The 18,886-nt window shown below is 43.7% G+C and overlaps 1 protein-coding gene across 3 annotated transcripts; it reads left to right on the plus strand.

The window, feature by feature from the left end:
• The first annotated feature begins 183 nt into the window (after positions 1 to 183).
• LOC311265676 (PHD finger protein 20-like) lies at positions 184 to 17,820 on the plus strand. Of its 3 annotated transcripts, none has more exons than XM_084367580.1 (18): positions 184 to 359; positions 3,206 to 3,285; positions 3,517 to 3,688; positions 3,906 to 3,990; positions 4,137 to 4,210; positions 4,331 to 4,577; positions 4,949 to 5,032; positions 5,506 to 5,565; positions 7,478 to 7,664; positions 7,751 to 7,860; positions 8,048 to 8,173; positions 9,812 to 9,898; positions 10,053 to 10,195; positions 11,128 to 11,227; positions 12,398 to 12,593; positions 12,680 to 12,896; positions 14,566 to 14,848; positions 15,303 to 17,820. In XM_084367580.1, exons 2-18 carry the CDS (start codon positions 3,206 to 3,208, stop codon positions 15,437 to 15,439), a joined length of 2,388 nt encoding a protein of 795 aa, XP_084223706.1. In that variant the 5' UTR covers positions 184 to 359; the 3' UTR covers positions 15,440 to 17,820. The 3 variants fall into 3 exon arrangements, with proteins under 3 accessions (XP_084223706.1, XP_084223707.1, XP_084223708.1); XM_084367581.1 differs by having other exon boundaries at positions 185 to 359; positions 8,051 to 8,173; XM_084367582.1 differs by lacking the exons at positions 8,048 to 8,173; positions 9,812 to 9,898 and having other exon boundaries at positions 186 to 359.
• Positions 17,821 to 18,886: the final 1,066 nt, after the last annotated feature.

The raw sequence follows: 18,886 nt of genomic DNA on the forward strand, positions 1-18,886 counted from the left end.
AGCATTAAAATGTTGGTTTCTATGATCGGTTATTTTATCGGTATCGGCCACGAGTCAGGTAATTATTGGTTATTGTATCGGCTGAAAAAGCCCATATGGTGCACACCTGGTAGTTCTGCAGAAGTTACCTTTGATTTAATGTTTTTTTAATGAATCATAATCATTATTCATTCATCATAAACCCTGGTAGACAGTTTCCTCCACAGAAACACATGAACGTTTTGTTTTGACATCATTAACATGATGACGATCCTCCAATCACCGGGCAGATAAACACAGGCCAGCTGAACGTATCCGCCTGCGCATGCGCTCTGCGATCATCACAGTATGAAGAGTGAAGTGCTGAAGTAGCGCGAGAGGTAAACAAGCTTTTGTGATATAATTCAGATTTTAACGCTCAGATTTACGCCTGAGCGGCGCAGGCGGGTCGATGAAGGTGTCCGCCGCCGCCACAGTTCAGTCGGGGACGGGGGAGTTTGACCCGCGGGCGGCCGTCACTGTGACTTCACACTGAGCTAGTTCACCTCGGCGGAGGCTAACAGTTAGCCGCGTTAGCTCATCTATTCACTGTCAATGGAGAAAACGTACAAGTCCGTTTAACTGCGCGGGCTCAATGAACAAGTTCCGGCAGGCGGCCGCCTCCGTCCCGCTGCAGCTGGAGGTCACGACCGTGTGATTTTGAAGCGTTTTGCGTTTCGTCTTCAGTCATCGCCTGGTGCTGTTTGAAGCTAGCACCAGCACAGATAGCGTTAGCATCGTAGCCACTGTCAAATACCTCAGTGGTTGCCGAGGGGCGGGACTTTGTTTCGACTGACAGCAGAAGCAGCCAATGAGAATTCTGAACAGGCGACTTCGGCCGCTTGTCGACCAATCAGCTCCTCTCACAGAGGAAGCGGACAGATCACAAGCTGAAGCGTCCTAAAGCTTTTCTTTCATTGATTACACGTCACACACTTCATCAGTGGCGTTTGAACCCTCGCAGCTAATATCTCGTAATTCATTTTCGGTAAAATGTGTGAAAAACTGAATTAAAAAGTTTTACTGCAGCCGTTATGTGACGTCCCGTATGTATGAGGTCATCACGCAGTGTGCAGCAGACGTAGCCTCCAAACTTACTGAAACAACTCGTTTTAATGTTACAAAACAAAGTATCTGCTTTGTTTTCATTCATTTTCATTTCGTTTAAAATCTTCAACAAGACGACGAAAATGTCAGACGATGCGCGCTCTCGCGAGACATAACAGCTGTTCCGAGTCGCGTGTACATTAATGACAGATGATTGTGACGTAACAGCGATGTGTTGGAAGTTTATGTGCTGTGGAAGTCTGAAACTGCCAATATTAAAAGATATCATTAACTAATAATAATAACCTTTACTGCCACAATGAAAATAAAATGAAACCTCAAACAAATAATTAGCATTAAAGTGTCAAAATTAGAATGAAGTTGAATCACTTGCACAACTTGAAAATGACATAGCGATACTGGAATTATGTCTGAATTGATGTAGAATAAATGTTTGTGTTCCTGGAAATTTGTGGGAGTGATTGAGGCGGAAAGTCTGCGAGTGTGACGACGTTTTGACAGTTTTCTTCTTTCTTTCGTCTTTGCATCATGAGATAACTAAAACAACGAGGAGATGCGTTGTTAGTGTCTCTATATTTATTATCATATGTGTAAATGTTTGTATTGATTGTACAAGGACACTCATGTGAAATACTTATGCTGAGACTCCTCTACAGAAATGGAAAAAAGAAAGAAGTAAATAAATGTATATAAGAAATGGCCACGGCTATCTGGAATTGACTTGTAGGTGGACAGAGGAAGGCATTGTTGCGTCTGGTGCTTATATCAGCAGCGTGTTTTGATCTATTCTGCACGTTTGAGTATTTAAACCAACTAAAACCAACATAGCAAAGAATGTAAAGTTAAGCTACTTTTGATGACTACAGCCATGTTTCCATAAAATGTCAAGTGAATTTTAAATGAACTTTTGAAAGCTCGCAAAAAATCTAAAAAGTCAAAATGTGAATCTGCTGCGTTTCCATAAACTGTTTTGAGTGTTTACGTAAAGCGTGATTTGGTCAGAGGATGACGCGGTGTAGGCTGCGTGGCTGCGTGGCTGCGTGGCTGCGTGACGTGTAGATGTGGAAATACACAGAGGCTAGAGGTCAATAAACCAGGAGACATTGGGCAAGTTGTTATTGTTCTTGCGTGTCATCAAGCGTTGTTTGTTCTCCCCGTCGGTCCAGGCTGCTTACAGACAGCTGATCAGTCATGTGAGTTGAATGTTTGCTCCGTCAGAGTTTATTCGGCAAATCTTTTTCCATCAAAGATTTTGCATTTTAACTCTGATTCCCAAAAGACAAAAAACACCTCAAGCGAGCGTCCAAACTTTTATGGAAATTATAGGACGTTTCTTTGAATTTTGCCATTTCCATAAAATGTTTTCATGCAATATTCTTCAAAATGCTTCATGGAAACACGACTCATGTTGGGCATTAATGTTGATGATAAAGATCTTAAATACACAAGGATGGCTGCTGTTGCTCACTTTTAAGCAGCGTTAGAAATGGGGTAAAGAAATTAACCGAAAGTAAAGATGTCGAGTTAAAATGTTACTTTGGTAAAAGTGAGAGTTACTTATGCAAATATGTCAAAAGTGTTTGATATTAAATGTACTAAGTTTCAAAACTACGAGTAGAAGCTAATTAAACATGTAATTATTTTATTTATGTATGTATATGCTTTACACTACGAGTCTGCGCGACTGTCAGAGCTGAGATTCAGCATTTTTCTGATTATCAGAATCAGTTTTTTAATCCAACTTTGGCTCTGATGCAGCACGTTATGTGCAAAGTAATTAGTAACTAAGGTTATTTAAAAATGTAGCAGAGTAAAAGTTCAATAATTGCCTCCAAAATGAAGTGGAGTGGAAGTACAAAGTAGCAGAAAATGGAAATAATCGAGTCAATGATTTGATTTTGAACAATGAAACTCTTCGTTAGGTTCCAACAAACAGTGTGATCGTTTGAAAGGTGCAAATTATTGTCATTCAACTGTTGCATAAACTCTACAGTGTGTTAAGTATTTGTCAGAATTTTTCCTGGAGATTTTACTGCAATAAGACAGAAAATATACATTCTTAATAATTTATTACTAATAGTGAATGTGCTGGAGTAACTTTGTCTCTTGTTCCTGTCAGATGAAGACTCCTCCGGACAGGTCAGGAATCATCTTTGAGGTCGGAGCTCAGCTAGAAGCCCGAGACCGCCACAAGAACTGGTCTGGACCACACACACACACAGACTCACACACAGACACACACACACACACACACACACACACACACACACACACACACACACACACACACACAGACTCACACACACACAAATTCTTGAAATTCAAGAATTTGTTTCTGCTGTTAATTTATTTCAACATGTGTTATTCATTATTTAACATTTTTTGATCACTCTTAAATCTCACTGTGTTGTTATTGTGTTATCCCGTCAGGTACGCAGCCACGATCGAGAAAATTGACTATGACAAGGAGCGGGTGCTGATCCACTACCGTCAGTGGAGCCGTCGGCATGACGAGTGGTTTCACTGGACCTCGCCGTACCTGCGGCCGCTGGAGCGAGTCAACCTGAGGAGGCAGGGCCTGAATCCAGCGTGTTCACAGCAGGTGCGACACACAGACCGTGTGTGTGTTGTCTTTGTTGGACGTACATGCGTCCTGGCTAAATCTGAACACGGCCAGTTTTTAATCGTCTTTGTCCTGATAATTACTCTGGAAGTATAGAAACGTTTTCATTGACACAAATTGACAGGATAGTGTGTGTGTGTGTGCGTGCGTCTGTGCGTGTGCTCCTCTTCATCATGTTTCTTTCTCTTTATCTCAGGTGTTTGTATCCGGTACGAAGGTTCTGGCCTGTTGGACCGACTGTCGTTTCTACCCGGCTAAAATCCTCCGAGTCAACAGGGACGGTGAGGCTCAGTTTCACCTTTTACACCTGATGTCATGTTATTTTACATGATTGTGAAACATCGCTTAGTTAATGTGTGTGTGTGTGTGTGTGTGTGTGTGTGTGTGTGTGTGTGTGTGTGTGTGTGTGTGTGTGTGTCCGTCTCAGACTCCTACACAGTGCGTTTCTATGACGGCGTGGTTCTGACTGTGAAGCCCACCAAGGTCAAACCTTTCCAGGAAGTAAGTAATACCAAACTCCCATTGGTCCTCATCTAACTGGCTTAACCAATCACAACTCTTCTGATCTTAATTGTTTTGTTTGTGTTTGTTTGTCTGGTTGTTTGTTGTGTGGTGACACAGAGGTCCAGATCTGAGAGGAGTGCGGTCGGAAGCGAGGGATGGGAGGAAGGGGAGAGCGAGGAGGAAGACGGTGGAGAGAGGCAGGAGGAGGAGGAGGAGGATGAAGAGAAGAAGGAGGAAGAGGAGGATAAAATGGAGGAGAAGGTGACATCAGAGGAGAAGGAAGGAGGTGAGGAGGAGGAGGAGAGGAAGAGGAAGGCAGAACCTTCATCCTCCCATCCACCAGCAAAGAAGAAACCAGACGACAGTAAGTTACATGAACTCTGACCCCCAGCACCCACTGGTCCTTCAGCAGTGTTGAAATGCATAGTAGGCGAGGTCATTGCCCTTAAAGGAACAGTTCACCCAAAAGTGAAAATCACAGTCATCATCTCCACAGAACATTTCTGGAGCTTCACAGTGAAACAGAGTTGCAGTATTCTGCCGAACACCTGAAGCAGCTGGAGATGATTTAAAACGGAGAAAACAAGGAGATGATGACTTTATTTTCACATTTTTGGGGTGAATTGTTCCTTTAAACCTACTTTGTGTATAACTTCATGGTTTTCAGATGCACAGCTGTAAAGCTTTACTGTCTACAATCATGTTGCAGATGTTAACGAATTTCTCCTCTCCCAGGTAGAGGAAGTGGAGCTCAGAATGAGCCAATCACAGCTGACTGCTCCCAGCCGGCTCCTGCTAACCCCGCCCACATTGACAGAGGTAAACAGCTGAGAATGTTCAGAGGCTGCTGCTTCATAACTCTCATGAGGTTTCATTTATGAGCTCATCTGAGTGTAAGTCGTTTGTTATAAAAACACAGTAACTTTCACATTGTTGCCTGAAGGTTTCTACAGTCAGATACAACAAAAATGATTCATTAGAATGACTTGTTCATATTTTAACATTGACTTTATTAACAAAATCATGACAAACATGATCCTGCAAGTATTTCTCACACCACTTATCCACCTCAGAAGGAGTCATCATCAACCTGAGGAGTTTTATTGTTCACATTCAACCTGATAAAGACATTTGTGGCTGATGGATCGACTTGTTGAGTGTCATTTATGTGAAAAGCAACACGCTCAGCTTATATTTGGGGCGAAACAATATTCAAATTGCTGTAATTGATGTTTATATTTCAGCTGCTCAGACCGTTGTTTAATCTGTCTTCTGTCCTTTCTGTGTCTCAGACATCCTGCTGGAGCGTCAGGCCCACCTGCCCACCACACACAAATTCAGCAGAGAACCACGTAAGAGCACCGACACAAACTACACACACCCACAGCTGTCATTTCACTGAGGGCTGAAGTAAAACTCCTGCATCTGTCCCTCAGTGTTCGTTCAGCTTTAAAGCACCTCCAGTACACATCCACAGCACCGGGCTGCTTCACACAGCTTTGGTAGTCGCTCCAGAACAAGAATCTCTATCAAAAGAAGTTCTTGAACAAATAAAGAGCCTTTTCAGAGGAAACAGAGTTAAACCTTAAAGAGGAACTAAACCCCAGAGGTTCGGCTGAAGTGTCTCTACCCTGGAAATTCAAAAACCCGTCAACATGGGCACGACTGGCAGGGGGTAGAAAGTAACGGCCATTCACTCCTTCGGCCTGCCTCCCGCAGCTGCAGCCCTCCCCTCCAGCCCCTCACCACCACACATTCACATTATACACACACACACACACACACATACACACTAACATGCTATTAACTAGCATTTAAGCGAGGGTTAGTCGCCACAAAACCCAGCTGGAGATGCCGCAGCTTCCCAGTCAAAGACACCCAGTTCTGTTGCCATGTAACATGCTGAAGTTGTCCTGAGGTCGCCTTAAAAAGATTCAGATTCAGACAACTTTATTAATCCCACCAGGGGCAGGAACAGCTTGCCTCGCACACATGCTAAAACATACAGTAAGATGTAGACACAAAGATCGACGGGAAATAAATAAATAGGAATAAAATAAGATATGCCAAGGAGAGTAAAGGACTCTCAATGTTGAAAAGCCGTTTTAAACTACAGTCACTGACTTGACAGCTTTCTCTGCTGTAACTCCACTGCCATCACCTCCACTCTCGATATGAAAGTTTGGTCATAAACCTGCAATGAGAACGTGATATGATGAGTTTTATAGGGACGTCGATGAGGTGTGAACAGAAACATTAACTGACAACTTGTCCGCAGAAATCAACTGCAGTAGCCAGGTTTCAACCTGTAGAGGGCAGTCACTACGCATATGTATAACACAAAATGTAGACTTGAAATACCCAGGTAAATGGGCACCAGAACCAGACCCAGGTAAATGGGCACCAGATCCAGACCCAGGTAAATGGGCACCAGAACCAGACCCAGGTAAATGAGCACCCGAACCAGACCCAGGTAAATGGGCACCAGAACCAGACCCAGGTAAATGGGCACCCAAACCAGACCCAGGTAAATGGGCACCAGAACCAGACCCAGGTAAATGGGCACCAGAGCAGGGCTCTGCAGCCTCTACAAACATCATGAAGAGACCGGAGAGGACGTTGATGGAGGAAACTAGTAAGAGTGATGCCTCAGCATGCATGTTTACCTCAAGACACAACATTGTTATGAAGAAATGAGGTTCTGTCTGTAGTCGGCCCGTAACGTTAAACCTGACCCACTGTTACAGGAACCTGGGATTTGTATTCACGAGGTTTGTTGCACTCAGAAACTGTGGGGGGCGCCAGATCACACAAAATCTGAATTTCTACATGATGTCGCTGGTGCACAAACGGCTTTTAAAGGGAATGATCAATGACACTCTGATCGGTTTGATTAAGGGTTACACCAAAAACACGCCTATGACTAATTAAGAGACTAAATACAATACACTTTGAGCCCAGAGTTACGCCGTTTGACTTGCAGAAGGGAGATGGACGCACCCTGAATGCACCCTCGTCTCTGAATGCACTGGACTCCTGTCCATGCGCTGTAGGTGGTTTAAATAGGACCTAAAATGTCACATGCAGCTGTCTAAAATGGCCGAAATGTTTATTTAAAGCTGTAACTGTCTGATGTGAACAAGATGATGACGACCAGTCTTTTGACGGCAGCTTTTTGACGCAGACATTGTGTTTGATACTGTTTAAACGTCGACCCCTCAGAAACACAGTGTTCACCCCTGCCTCCCCTGTCTGCTCTCTCAGTGTACCGGGTGATAAAGAACCAGCCTCCTCCCATCCTCTCCATTGAGTTGGACCACAACCCCTTCAAGTGTCCGGCAGCGGGCTGCACCAAGTCGTTCAGGAAGGCCAGTCTGCTGCACTACCACATCAAGTACTACCACTCCGACCAGCAGCTGGACGAGCGAGGCAGCGAGCAGGAGGCGCCGAGGTGGGTTGATGGTTCAAATCCCACAACGGGAGCTTCACAGTTGGCTGGAGGAAAGTTGTGTCTAACGCTGAGTGGGGTTGTTGTAGGAGGAAGCGGTCGTCTTCTAAGGGGAGCGACTTTGTGTCAGACGTGAAGAGCGAGGAGCAGAGCAATACCTGTCACCGTGACGACAGAGAGCACAGTGCCATGGAGACAGGTATGACGTCTGTACATACACAGACTTACACCCTCACTGTTTGTTTAAGAGTATTAACTGATACTGCGCGACCACAACAATTACTCCGAGTTTAAGTGTGGTTCGTCTGAAGCGTGACATAAGTTTATCTAGTAACAGCCAGCTCCACTACTGCCTCTCTCACCCGTCTGACCTGCCTGTCTGTAAGAAGAGCTGAGGACGGACGGAGGGGGAGGAAAAGCCGAAGGACAGGACAGAAAGGAGAGGAAGAACTTCCTGAGAGTCAAACTCAAGAAGAAGAAAAAGAAGAAGAAGAAGAAGAAAAGTCAGTCAGGTGAGAGTCAGTGTACAGATGTCAGTGTTTAATTACACGAGTCGTCGCTTCTTAAAATCATAAACAGGAAATGCAGAAAACAATAAAGGCAGCAGGCTGCGTCATTTAAACCAGTAACGTACCGATAAAAAGTATCTGACATAAAGTTTCAACTATTAATCAATTAGTTGTCAATCATTACATTAATCGCCAACTATTTTGGTAATCGATTAATCAGTTTGAGTAATATTTTAAGAATAAAAACAAGTTAAAACTCTCCAGCTTCTTAAATGTTCTGGTTTCTTTCCTCCTCTGTGATAATAAACTGAATATCTTGTGGACAAAAAACAAGACATTCAGTGACATTTTTAGACCAAACAACTAATCACTAAACAGATTAATCATCAGTAAAATAATAATCTTTAGTCGCAGCTCTGATCTGATGCCACAAAAAAACATTAATAAGCTTCCGCTGTGTTTTCAGTCCTCGAAAATATCATCTGAATGTATTTAAATGTCACTGGAAGTTTGTCTGCTGAATAACAGACTGAGAGCAAATTGTGATGCTGACGGCTCGGATGCCGCAACAAGGATGAGCTTAGTCTAAGATTAGCTCTAATCAGAGTTTTAGTAAAACTAGGTTTAAAGTGAAGCAAAGCTCTGCTGCACCATTAAAATTCAAGTCCGCTCATCAAAGCAAAGTTTATTTATGTAAACTTCAGTTAAACAGAGTTTAATCCATGTGGAGATGTTGCCCAAAATAAATACATATATCAGTTAAACCAGTTTACGTGCTGTCAGGACCTGGTTAGTATCAAGGAGGAGAAAAACATTCAGCTGCTCTGTTTCTTAATAAAATATCACAGCGTTTGCTAGTTAGCAAAAACAAAAGTTTCCTGATTTTTCTGCTTCACAATAAAAGCTTTGAGAGACTAAATGACACTGAGCTTTTATTGTGAATAATTTAAAGGAAATTAAATGTGTGTTTCACCGAGTTATCGGAGCCTCGTTAGCAGATTCTTGGATAATCCAGCCTGGAGTGTGAAGAGCAGCTCCTCTGATTGCTGTCGCAGCCGTGGAGCTGCTTTTAAACGTCTTCTACTCAACACAGGAGCTCTTTAGTTACAGACACGTTGAAGCAGGAAGTCCTGTTATAACACAGATATAAATCCCAGCTAGCACAAGTGTAAATGTCCTGTTAGTGAACCAGCTGCAGCTCTGTCTCTGCCCTGTGTGACAGTCGGTCCAGTCTTCTGATCGGATCCAGAACTAACCCAACTGGTATCTGGATCAAAATTCAGCTGCATCATAAAACTCGTTTGGTTTGAGTCTGTCGCTTCATTTTGTTCCACTAACGTGATTATTTTGCCCAGTTCATTTAAAAAAAAGACAGCCATGTTAAAAGTTAAACCTCCTCAAGTTTAAGTTTAAAGTTAATACTGGATCACAGTTTAACATTTTGGTGCAACAGAATTTAAGACTCAAAGAGGATTTAATCAGGTTTAAAAGTTAATCCTTGTTGTTGCCTTTAAAAGCCTCCATGAGCCGTGTGTGACAGCCAGCGCTGCTGCAGCTGATGGATCCGTGCATCACTGGTAGTTTAAGAATAATGACTTTGCATTTGTGAGTCCTGACGGTACCGTTTCTCTCTTCTCTCAGGATTCGGCAGCAGTGACGATGAGAACTCGGACAGAGCTCCGGTCACTCTGAAGCTGTCCACCGAACAACACGACACACTCACACAAAGTGGGAACTCACACACACATTTACACATACGTAACCACAAAAAACTGAGGAAACACAGTCTTGTGTATGTGACAAAACAAAATAAGTTTAGATTTAAACCTTGAATGTAAAGAAATCTGTGCTCGTCTCTAACCGCGCCACTTCTCGCTCTCAGTGGACGACGGCAGCGACTGGTCGACACTCACAGCGGAGAGCGGAGAGGACACGCCCTCTTGGTCTGTTGCTATGGAGACAGAGGAGTGTGAGGTAGTGAGGTGTGTGTGCGAGGTGGACGAGGAGAACGACTTCATGATCCAGGTGAGAGACACACACACACACACACACACACACACACCACACCTGGGCCGATACGAGATATCATCGAATATATCTCATTACATTCCCGACCTGCAAAGCTCAGAATTTAAATGTGTTAAAACAATGAACTATTTATTTTTTAAGTAGGTTTTCAGTTTGATTCTCATAAACACCATCTTGCTTAAACAGCCTGGGTTGAAAAATAAGACTATTTTTGTACCGAAGCCCTGAACTGTCACGAGTCAAACACTTGTCTTTTGAAGATCGAGAGAAAATGATCCCCGTCGTCTCAAACTGCATTTCTTATTCTGTGATAATGACATTAATAACTGGTTGTCATGGGGAAAACGGAGGAAGCAATACAAACTTCAGCTGACTAACACAATGAGCAGAGGGCTGCCAGTTGAATAGGTCCGCTATGAGGGAAGGGAACCAGCGACACAGCAGCTGCACTGATATTGTACACTGATCTGTTATGTTTGCTTTTCATTCTTTGCCCTAAAAGTTCTTATTTAATATTATTTAGTTATTTAAAGTAATATCCTGTATCTGTTTTAACCTCACAATAACAACTTAAAAATATTTTTGATGGGACTTGATGGTGTCTTGTAATAAGGTGATTGGCTCTGTCACAGCCCGCCGCCCCCCGACACTTGTGTCTGCCAGTCTTGTATAAACAAGTCCTACTTGAGTGAATGTAAAGGGTCCGCCACATATAGACAAAGTGAATAGTATAAATTAACACAGTGGTGTTGCACTCAGAAGCTGTGGGAGGCGCCAAATCACACAAAATACCACTTTCTGCATGATGTTGCTTTAGTGTTGTGTGTGTATCTGCAAAGGAAATGTCGGCTGCTGTAATTCTTCATAATGAAGAAACCTGAAGATGTTTAACTTCCTGTCTGTGTGTGTCTGTCTGTGTCTGTCTGTAGTGTGAGTCGTGTTTGTGTTGGCAGCACGGCACCTGTATGGGTTTATACGAAGACAACGTCCCACACAACTACATCTGCTACTACTGCAGACACACCGCAGGTACCAGCTCTCACTGTGTGTGTGTGTGTGTGTGTGTGTGTGTGTGTGTGTGATGTGTGTGATGTGTGACCGCGGCATTACAGTGACCTCTTCACTATGAACAGATGAATATTGTACCATTTATTATTTATTTCTTACAGATTACCATTGAATTGATTTGTTTATGTTTATTGCATCAATGTATAAAGAAACGAGAGAAACAGATTCACTATTTACTGAATTTGATTGACTGTTTCAGAATATAACGTCCCACTGAATTAACAACCGACTTGTTTAATGTTGTTAAAGACCCAGAGTGAACGTTGCATGTGGACTATTCAGAAGCTAATTATTTAAACAGTGTTTGTAGAGAGATGAGCGAGTTTCAGCTTCGTCGGGCGTCGGTAGCTGTGCAGTGTACAGGGCGGAGCGAGGAACGATTATCTGCTCCCCGACGGCCGTCAGACGGTCGGATGATTTTCTGACATGTCAGAAATTTTGTCCGGCCGACGCTGCATTGGCAGGAGAGACGAGCCGTACTGTCTACGTCTTCTGAGCCATCTACGAGTCCATATGCGCCGCCGCCTCTTTGTCTTGAAGGTTTCTGCACACAGGATTACACAGATTATCAAGGCAGCACGCTTCTGCCTTGTTAGCATTGTTGCTAACACCTGCGTCGCAGCTTTCAGACAAATCTTTATTGACGATTGTCAATAGCCAGGACGGGCTGTAGAGTGTGTGTCCAGCTTAAGTCGTTGATCATCAGTTTCCGCTCTGACAGACGATATTTCCTGAAAGGCTGTCAGACGAAGTCAGAACTTTGCAGACAATGATAATCATCAAAAATGTTTGTGTAACTTTAAAATAAAAATTAAATCGTACTTAAAACATGACATTTTGTCAGGAAGCTATGTTTTTATTGCGTCACAGCGGAGACACACATCGGCCAACGAATCTTAAATAAGTAATCATAAATCATAAGCTCTTCCTGCAAAAAGCAATAATAAATAAATGGTGACCTTTCCTCCCTGCTGTTTGTTTTAGTTTGGAGTCTGTTGTATTCACACACATCTGGTTTAACTTGTTGTCGTTGGGATAAAATGTGCCGGCCGAGCCGTCAGCCGTGGTGACAGACTAAGACGTGACTGTGTCTTCTCTCATCCTGCTGTCGTTTGTAACACTCATGCTCAGGTTGGAGGCGAGCTCAGCGTTTCCTGTCAGAACCTGATTTGCTGATATCCGGTCACATGTTTGGTCTGTCATGCGTGAAGGAGAACTACTCGGAGGTCAACGCCTCCAAGATCTCACACACCAGCCATCTGCTGGCGCACACACACGGCCTCAATCAGGTCCTCAGTGGGCTGCAGCTGCAGATCAGCCTGTTGCAGTGAGTACTGTCGCATCTGTGACTCAGTGTCTCTGTTTACGTCCAGACAGACGTACGTTCAGTCTGTTTGTCGTCTGTCCACGCAGCTCTCCATCACACCCCGACCTGCAGCTGTGGAGGTTGCCATGGAGACGAGAGGAGGGGTCGAGACTGACGTCCAGCCCGAGAGGAGACACTCCCCTCTGTTACGTCAGCAGCGAGCACTGCTACCAAAAGCCCGGAGCATCATGGGAGAAGTCAGAGGAGAGAGAGAAGGAAAGGCAGACGGCTGCAGTGAAGGAGGAGCAGGACACTGAGCAGGAGGTAAAACCAGGCAGCAGATCTGCTGCATGTCCAGTTAATCACATTATATTCAGTGTGTTGCACTTCTAACGTCACCATCCCTCATCTTTCCACTTCTTAAACGTATTGGAAGAGATGTTGCTGCCAGGACTAATGTTTAGTCTTCTGACAGTCATTGTCAGGACACATATAAACAGAGTGTAGGATGATTATGAATGAAAGTCTCTCAGGCTGGATCGCACCAACAAGGATTCACTTTTCCGACTGTCACACAGGGCAGAGACAGAGCTGCAGCTGGTTGACTAACAGGACATTTACACGTGTGCTAGCTTGTCCATGACAACCGAGCTAACTGCTTCAACGTGTGTTGTAACTAAAGAGCTCCTGTGTTGAGTAGAAGACATTTAAAAGCAGCTCTGTGGCTGCGACTGTGGAGGAGCAGCTGTAAACTCTCCTCCTCCGGGCTGGACTATTTCCTTTTAAATTCTTCACATTAACAGGTCAAAGTCATTTTGTCTCTAAAAGCTTTTATTATGAAGCGGCAAAATCAGGAAGTGTTGTGTTTTCACCAGCAGTGACTTAACACAACTCCTGAAACAGGCATCAATGTTGTAAACACAGAGTCCACCTCTCCTCGTCCCGCTGTAGTCCCGTGCTCGGCGGTTCAGAACACGGTCCACCCGTTGAATGCAACAGCTTGATCCGAGATGTTGTGGTGGAGACGGGTCTCATTGTGAGTCCCATTTTGTCCGTTTCCTTTTCCTGCGACCAGACATTAGCCAGCAGCAGCCTTAAACCGAGCTGCATTAGCACGGCTCTCGCTCCGACTCTCGTCCTCCCTGGGGCGGTCGGGGCGGCTGGTGATGGTCTAAAAGTCCGCTGCTCTTAATCCAAAACACACCGCTTTCTTCTCCGGTGATGATGATGACAGTCTTTCTGCCACGGTCAGTACGTGTTTCTGCAATAAAGGTTGATAAAATGACGGTTAAAGAAATAAAAATGTTGCATCATTTGGAGAAGCTGCCGGCCACAGAGGTGTGGTCACGGGAAACATTATATCTGCTGTACACCCGTATGTTGAGCTCGAAGCGCTGCTGTGTCTAAATACACTGAAAACACAGTGACTGAAGGCAAGTTTTTAATTCCAATAACTGCACAGCATGTTGTGAGTTATCCTTCACGTGCACCACCGTGATGTGCGCATGAATCATCTCACCTCCTCATCTGAATGAGGAAAGTGTGACTGGGCAGTTTCTGTCAAACAGGTGACCTGAGGTGACGTAAAGGATGGAAAGGACGTGTGAAGACAATAGATGCGTTGTTGAAAAACCCAAGCTTTGCTCGGAGAGACAACGAGACCTTTAGTAGCTGCGCAGCACTGAGCACGCTCCTGCTGTTGCTATGAGACCACCCAAAACCAGTGTGAGGCTCATTCTCGTAAATGTGGAACTATTTTTACCGGCTGGTGCGCTGTGAGGGCTGAGGAGAGCCTCGCAGGACACGGTGTGAACAAAGACACACACATAATGGTGAATCTAGTGATTGTTTTTCTTCCCCTTCGCTCCGTTTCTTCACTCCTTCCTCCTGCAGCACCTCTTCTGTAGCTTCACCATCAGCCGCTTCGACACTCGAGGTGGATTCATGCGGTCTTTGACATGAACAGCAGCTACTCTGATTCTGTTCTTTGCAGGAAATCAAACCCGAGGATGTGAAAGAGAAACCATCTGATGCCACAACAGATACAAACATCGCGACGCACTCAGACACACCCAGAGACGCCTGCATAAAGAAAGAGAGCCACGCACACACGCAGACACACACGCAGACACACACGCAGACACACACGCAGACACACACGCAGGGGCCTCGTCCAGCGTCGGTGGCCGAGTGTCAGCTGAACCTGCTGGAGCATGTCGAGTCTCTTCACCACCAGATCAGTGCCAGGATGGACCATATAGAGCGAGAGCTGGACGGTAACACACACACACACACACACACACACACACACACACACACACACACACACACACACACACAGTGAACAGGCTGAAAACAGGCCTCGCAGTTTGATCTGTCAGAGAGGGATCGATGCAGATTCTGACCCGATGAAGCGGTTCAGCCAGACGTGACAAGTTGTTGTGATCTATAATTATAAAATTGACTGACCTCATGTTACTTCTCATACAACCTTGATTACAAAAAAAAGTTTGGACGCTGTGTGAAACAAAAACATCAAACAGAATGAGATAAAGAGCTAATCCTGTTTCACATGAACTCAAACAGGACAAAAACTATTTATTGTATGTCTGACCTCCTCAGCTTCATAGATTTTTGTAAATATACAATATTGTTAGAACAGAATTATGGACAGAAAATAAAATGAGATCACAACTCTCTCTCTCTCTCTCTCTCTCTCTCTCTCTCCAGTATTAGAGTCCTGGTTGGACCATTCGGGCGAGCTCGAGCCTCCCGACCCTTTGTCCCGCCTCCCGCAGCTCAAACAGCGAATCAGGCGGCTGCTGCGCGACCTGTGCACTGTGAGGCACCTGTCAGTGTGGCGCTGACACCGTTCACCCGTTTAACTCTGACCCTTGACCTTTGACCCTGCAAGTCACCACCAGCCAAAGCAGACTGACAGCCGGGGCGAGCGCACGAGAAGACAGAAGGAGTCGTAGAGCGACACAGGAAACTGTGGTTTGTTTACACTCAGTCACGGGACAGCGCCCCCGCTGGTGGAGGAGAGAAGGTGCACTGCAACACGGAGAGGACGACGCCATTCTTTTATAAACTGACTGAAGAGGTGATTTTCTTTGTTATATTTCACACAGGTACCAGAACATTTCCCAAACCGCCTCCAGCAGGACTCCACACGGTGTTTGATGACTGACTGCTTGATTTGGATTTGGTTTTTGATGACATCCATGTTGTCAGGACACAATAACGTTTGTTTGGATTGTTCACATTTGAGACCGAACCGACTCGGAGCAGCAGTTTATAGCTGAGTTTAGACTGAACGTGACCAGACAAGTTCTTCTGCTGTGTGGCAACATCCAAATGTACCGACTTACAAACACCCACTGGAAGGATTTGGATAGATTTTTGAAGATTTGAGAATTTTGTTAAAAGATTTCCATAGTGATGCTTTTATAAGTTTGATATTTCTCAAGGCAGAGATTTTGTAATTTTACTACAATTAATCCTGATTGTAATAATCCCTTTTTAAATGAGGGCAAACACGTTTTGTGAGGCGCAGTCGCAGCAGAGAGCGTTGCAGCAAACTTCATTTGTGCGTCTTCGCAACGTGTGGCTCCAAAATCTTGGTGACCACTAACATATCAGCCGAGCTAGCATTAGCTCGGAGGATTGTTCAGTTCATTCAATGACAAGTTAATAGCTAACTAGCTTGCTACCATCCATTGTCAGTTAACAAGCCAGTTAGCTCGGTGGCTAATGTGACAGAAAGTTCTCTCAGTTAATTTAGAAGTCGCCTGTTCGAGTGTGTAAACTGTGTTTCTGTTGCGGGTCGGTTTCTACACACAGCTAACAATCTAAAATAGCTTCCTTCATTTCATTTCGGACGCTCCGTTTCTCCGGCTCAGAGTTTTGTGTCTGTTCATCAAAGCCGACCTGGATGTGAATGTTTGAGCAGGTTGTCTTTGCTCCTGCACGAGAAAAATCTGAATGGATTTTGCAGCAGTTTTAAAGTGTTTTAAATGCTGCTGTGACCGGGTCGTTAAAGGACATATTGAAAAGCTGTAATCAATAAGTTTGCAGACGTCATCGCAGCCGTGAGAGGTCGTTCAAGCGGGCACAGAGAATATCATTTACACACAGATGGATATATAAAGGATTTATAAGAGACACTACGCTTTGAAGATATTTCCTCTGTTTTTTCTGCCTTTCCTCTTTTTTGACATTTCTTTATAAGGTTTTATTGTGAATTCTTCTACTTTTCTAGATTTATATCAATGGTTTTAATTTCTCTCTGATTTTACAAAGAAAAATGTCAATGATTCCTCTCACAAACAATATTTTTAATAAGCATGGAAGTTCGTTCTTGACATTTGGGAACAGCATCAGTATATGTGACATTTCAGCTGCCTCTCACCGGCCTCCTGTATCAAACAGCCGGCTTGTACGAGTTGTTTTACGTTCTGTTTCTTTCAGATGAAGTTAAGTTCCTGACGGATGGAGAGTACTGCTGCAGTAGTATTGTCAGTATTAGCCGTTTGGCCGTTCCAGTTCGCTAACAGTCTTAGAAACTGTTTTCAGAATCTTTTCTCAATTGTGACACAAACACAGTTTTAAAATGTAAATATGTCAAAGCGAATGTTTTATACACTTGTACAAGAAAGTAACTGTATAAAGCTGTAGATTTATTTTGATAGAGAGACCGGATGCGATTGGTCGGTCGGTGGGTTTTCCTCACAGTGTTTGTTAGAAGAACGCAGAGTTTCTGTTGCTTCTCTTCAATATTTGTAAAACTTCATTTGTTTCAGTTTCGATGCCGTCTGATTTCCAGTTCAGTTGAAGTGAATTCACCTCCAGACGATGCGTTCAGGCGCTCGGACATGTCCAGTCTGAGTTTACGCAAATTATTTGAAAACTGCAGTTCATCTTATATATCCATCTGAACAAACCACGGGTTGATAAGGACCGGCCCGAATGCAGTGAGTTCACTGCACCTCAAAGCTTTGAGGTCAAAAGATTTCTTTTTTTACTTTCTTACTTTGTTTGAAGCATGAAGAGAAAAGAAACGTTTTCTGACTTTGATTAAAAATTAAAAAATTCCAGCCGGTGTCGATGTGCCACATTTTTGGTAAGATCCGGTGAAATCCAAACTCCCCAAGCAGAACCACAGCCGCCTCAAAACACTTTGACTAGCTGCCGACCTAAAACTGTAAGATTTTGTGAATATTAAAAAAAGAATTATAAAAAACTGAAACGTTTGTTATTTTGTTTATATTTTCTGTAAGTTTTCTCTCCCGACATTACATTCTTGTGACAGGTATGTAATTCTGGCATTGTATTAAACTGCTTTCATTTAATCAAATGTATTTCTTTCATCCCTAAACACAATCAAACCTATCGTCTGCAAAATATCAGAGGTAATTTTAAAGGAACAGTTCACCCAGAAAGTGAAACTCACTCATCATCTCCTCCTGATGATATAAAGTCAGGCTCAGTCATCGTCTCCTCCTGATGATATAAAGTCAGGCTCAGCCATCGTCTCCTCCTGATGATATAAAGTCAGGCTCAGCCATCGTCTCCTCCTGATGATATAAAGTCAGGCTCAGCCATCGTCTCCTCCTGATGATATAAAGTCAGGCTCAGCCATCGTCTCCTCCTGATGATATAAAGTCAGGCTCAGTCATCTCCTGATGATATAAAGTCAGGCTCAGCCATCGTCTCCTCCTGATGATATAAAGTCAGGCTCAGCCATCATCTCCTCCTGATGATATAAAGTCAGGTGAAGTCTCGTAGTCCACAGAACATTTCTGGAGCTTCACAGTAAAACAGAGTTGCAGCGTTCTGCTGAACACCTGAAGCAGCTGGAGATGATTTAAAATGGAGAAACAACCAAAAACACATCAGATGTCTCCACACAGAAGAGAAGAGATCATAAAAACCTATTTTCAGATCAGTTTGTGATCTCTTCTGCAGGCTGATCACAGCAGACGAGCTGTATGGAGACATTTGATGTGTTTTTGTTTTGTTTTGTTTGTTTTTTTGGTTATTTACATTTTAAACATAACATGAAAAAAAAACAAACATAAAATGGCCGCCCTCCGTGTCTCCAAGTCTCTGGAAGCCCCGAGATCACAAACTGACCTGAAAAGATGTGACTTCACATCACTTCATCAATGATTTGTTTTGCTGGAAGATTTATCAGGAAATAAAATCTCACTTTGCAGGTTTAAGATTAGTCGTCAGACTCGAGCTTCATGTATCTGTTTCATTAAACATGAATATTAATTACTCCATAAACCAGACTGGTGCTGGGATCGACA

The sequence above is a fragment of the Pagrus pagrus genome (assembly GCF_965226575.1).
Source record: "Pagrus pagrus genome assembly, chromosome: 11".
NCBI lineage: Eukaryota > Metazoa > Chordata > Actinopteri > Spariformes > Sparidae > Pagrus > Pagrus pagrus.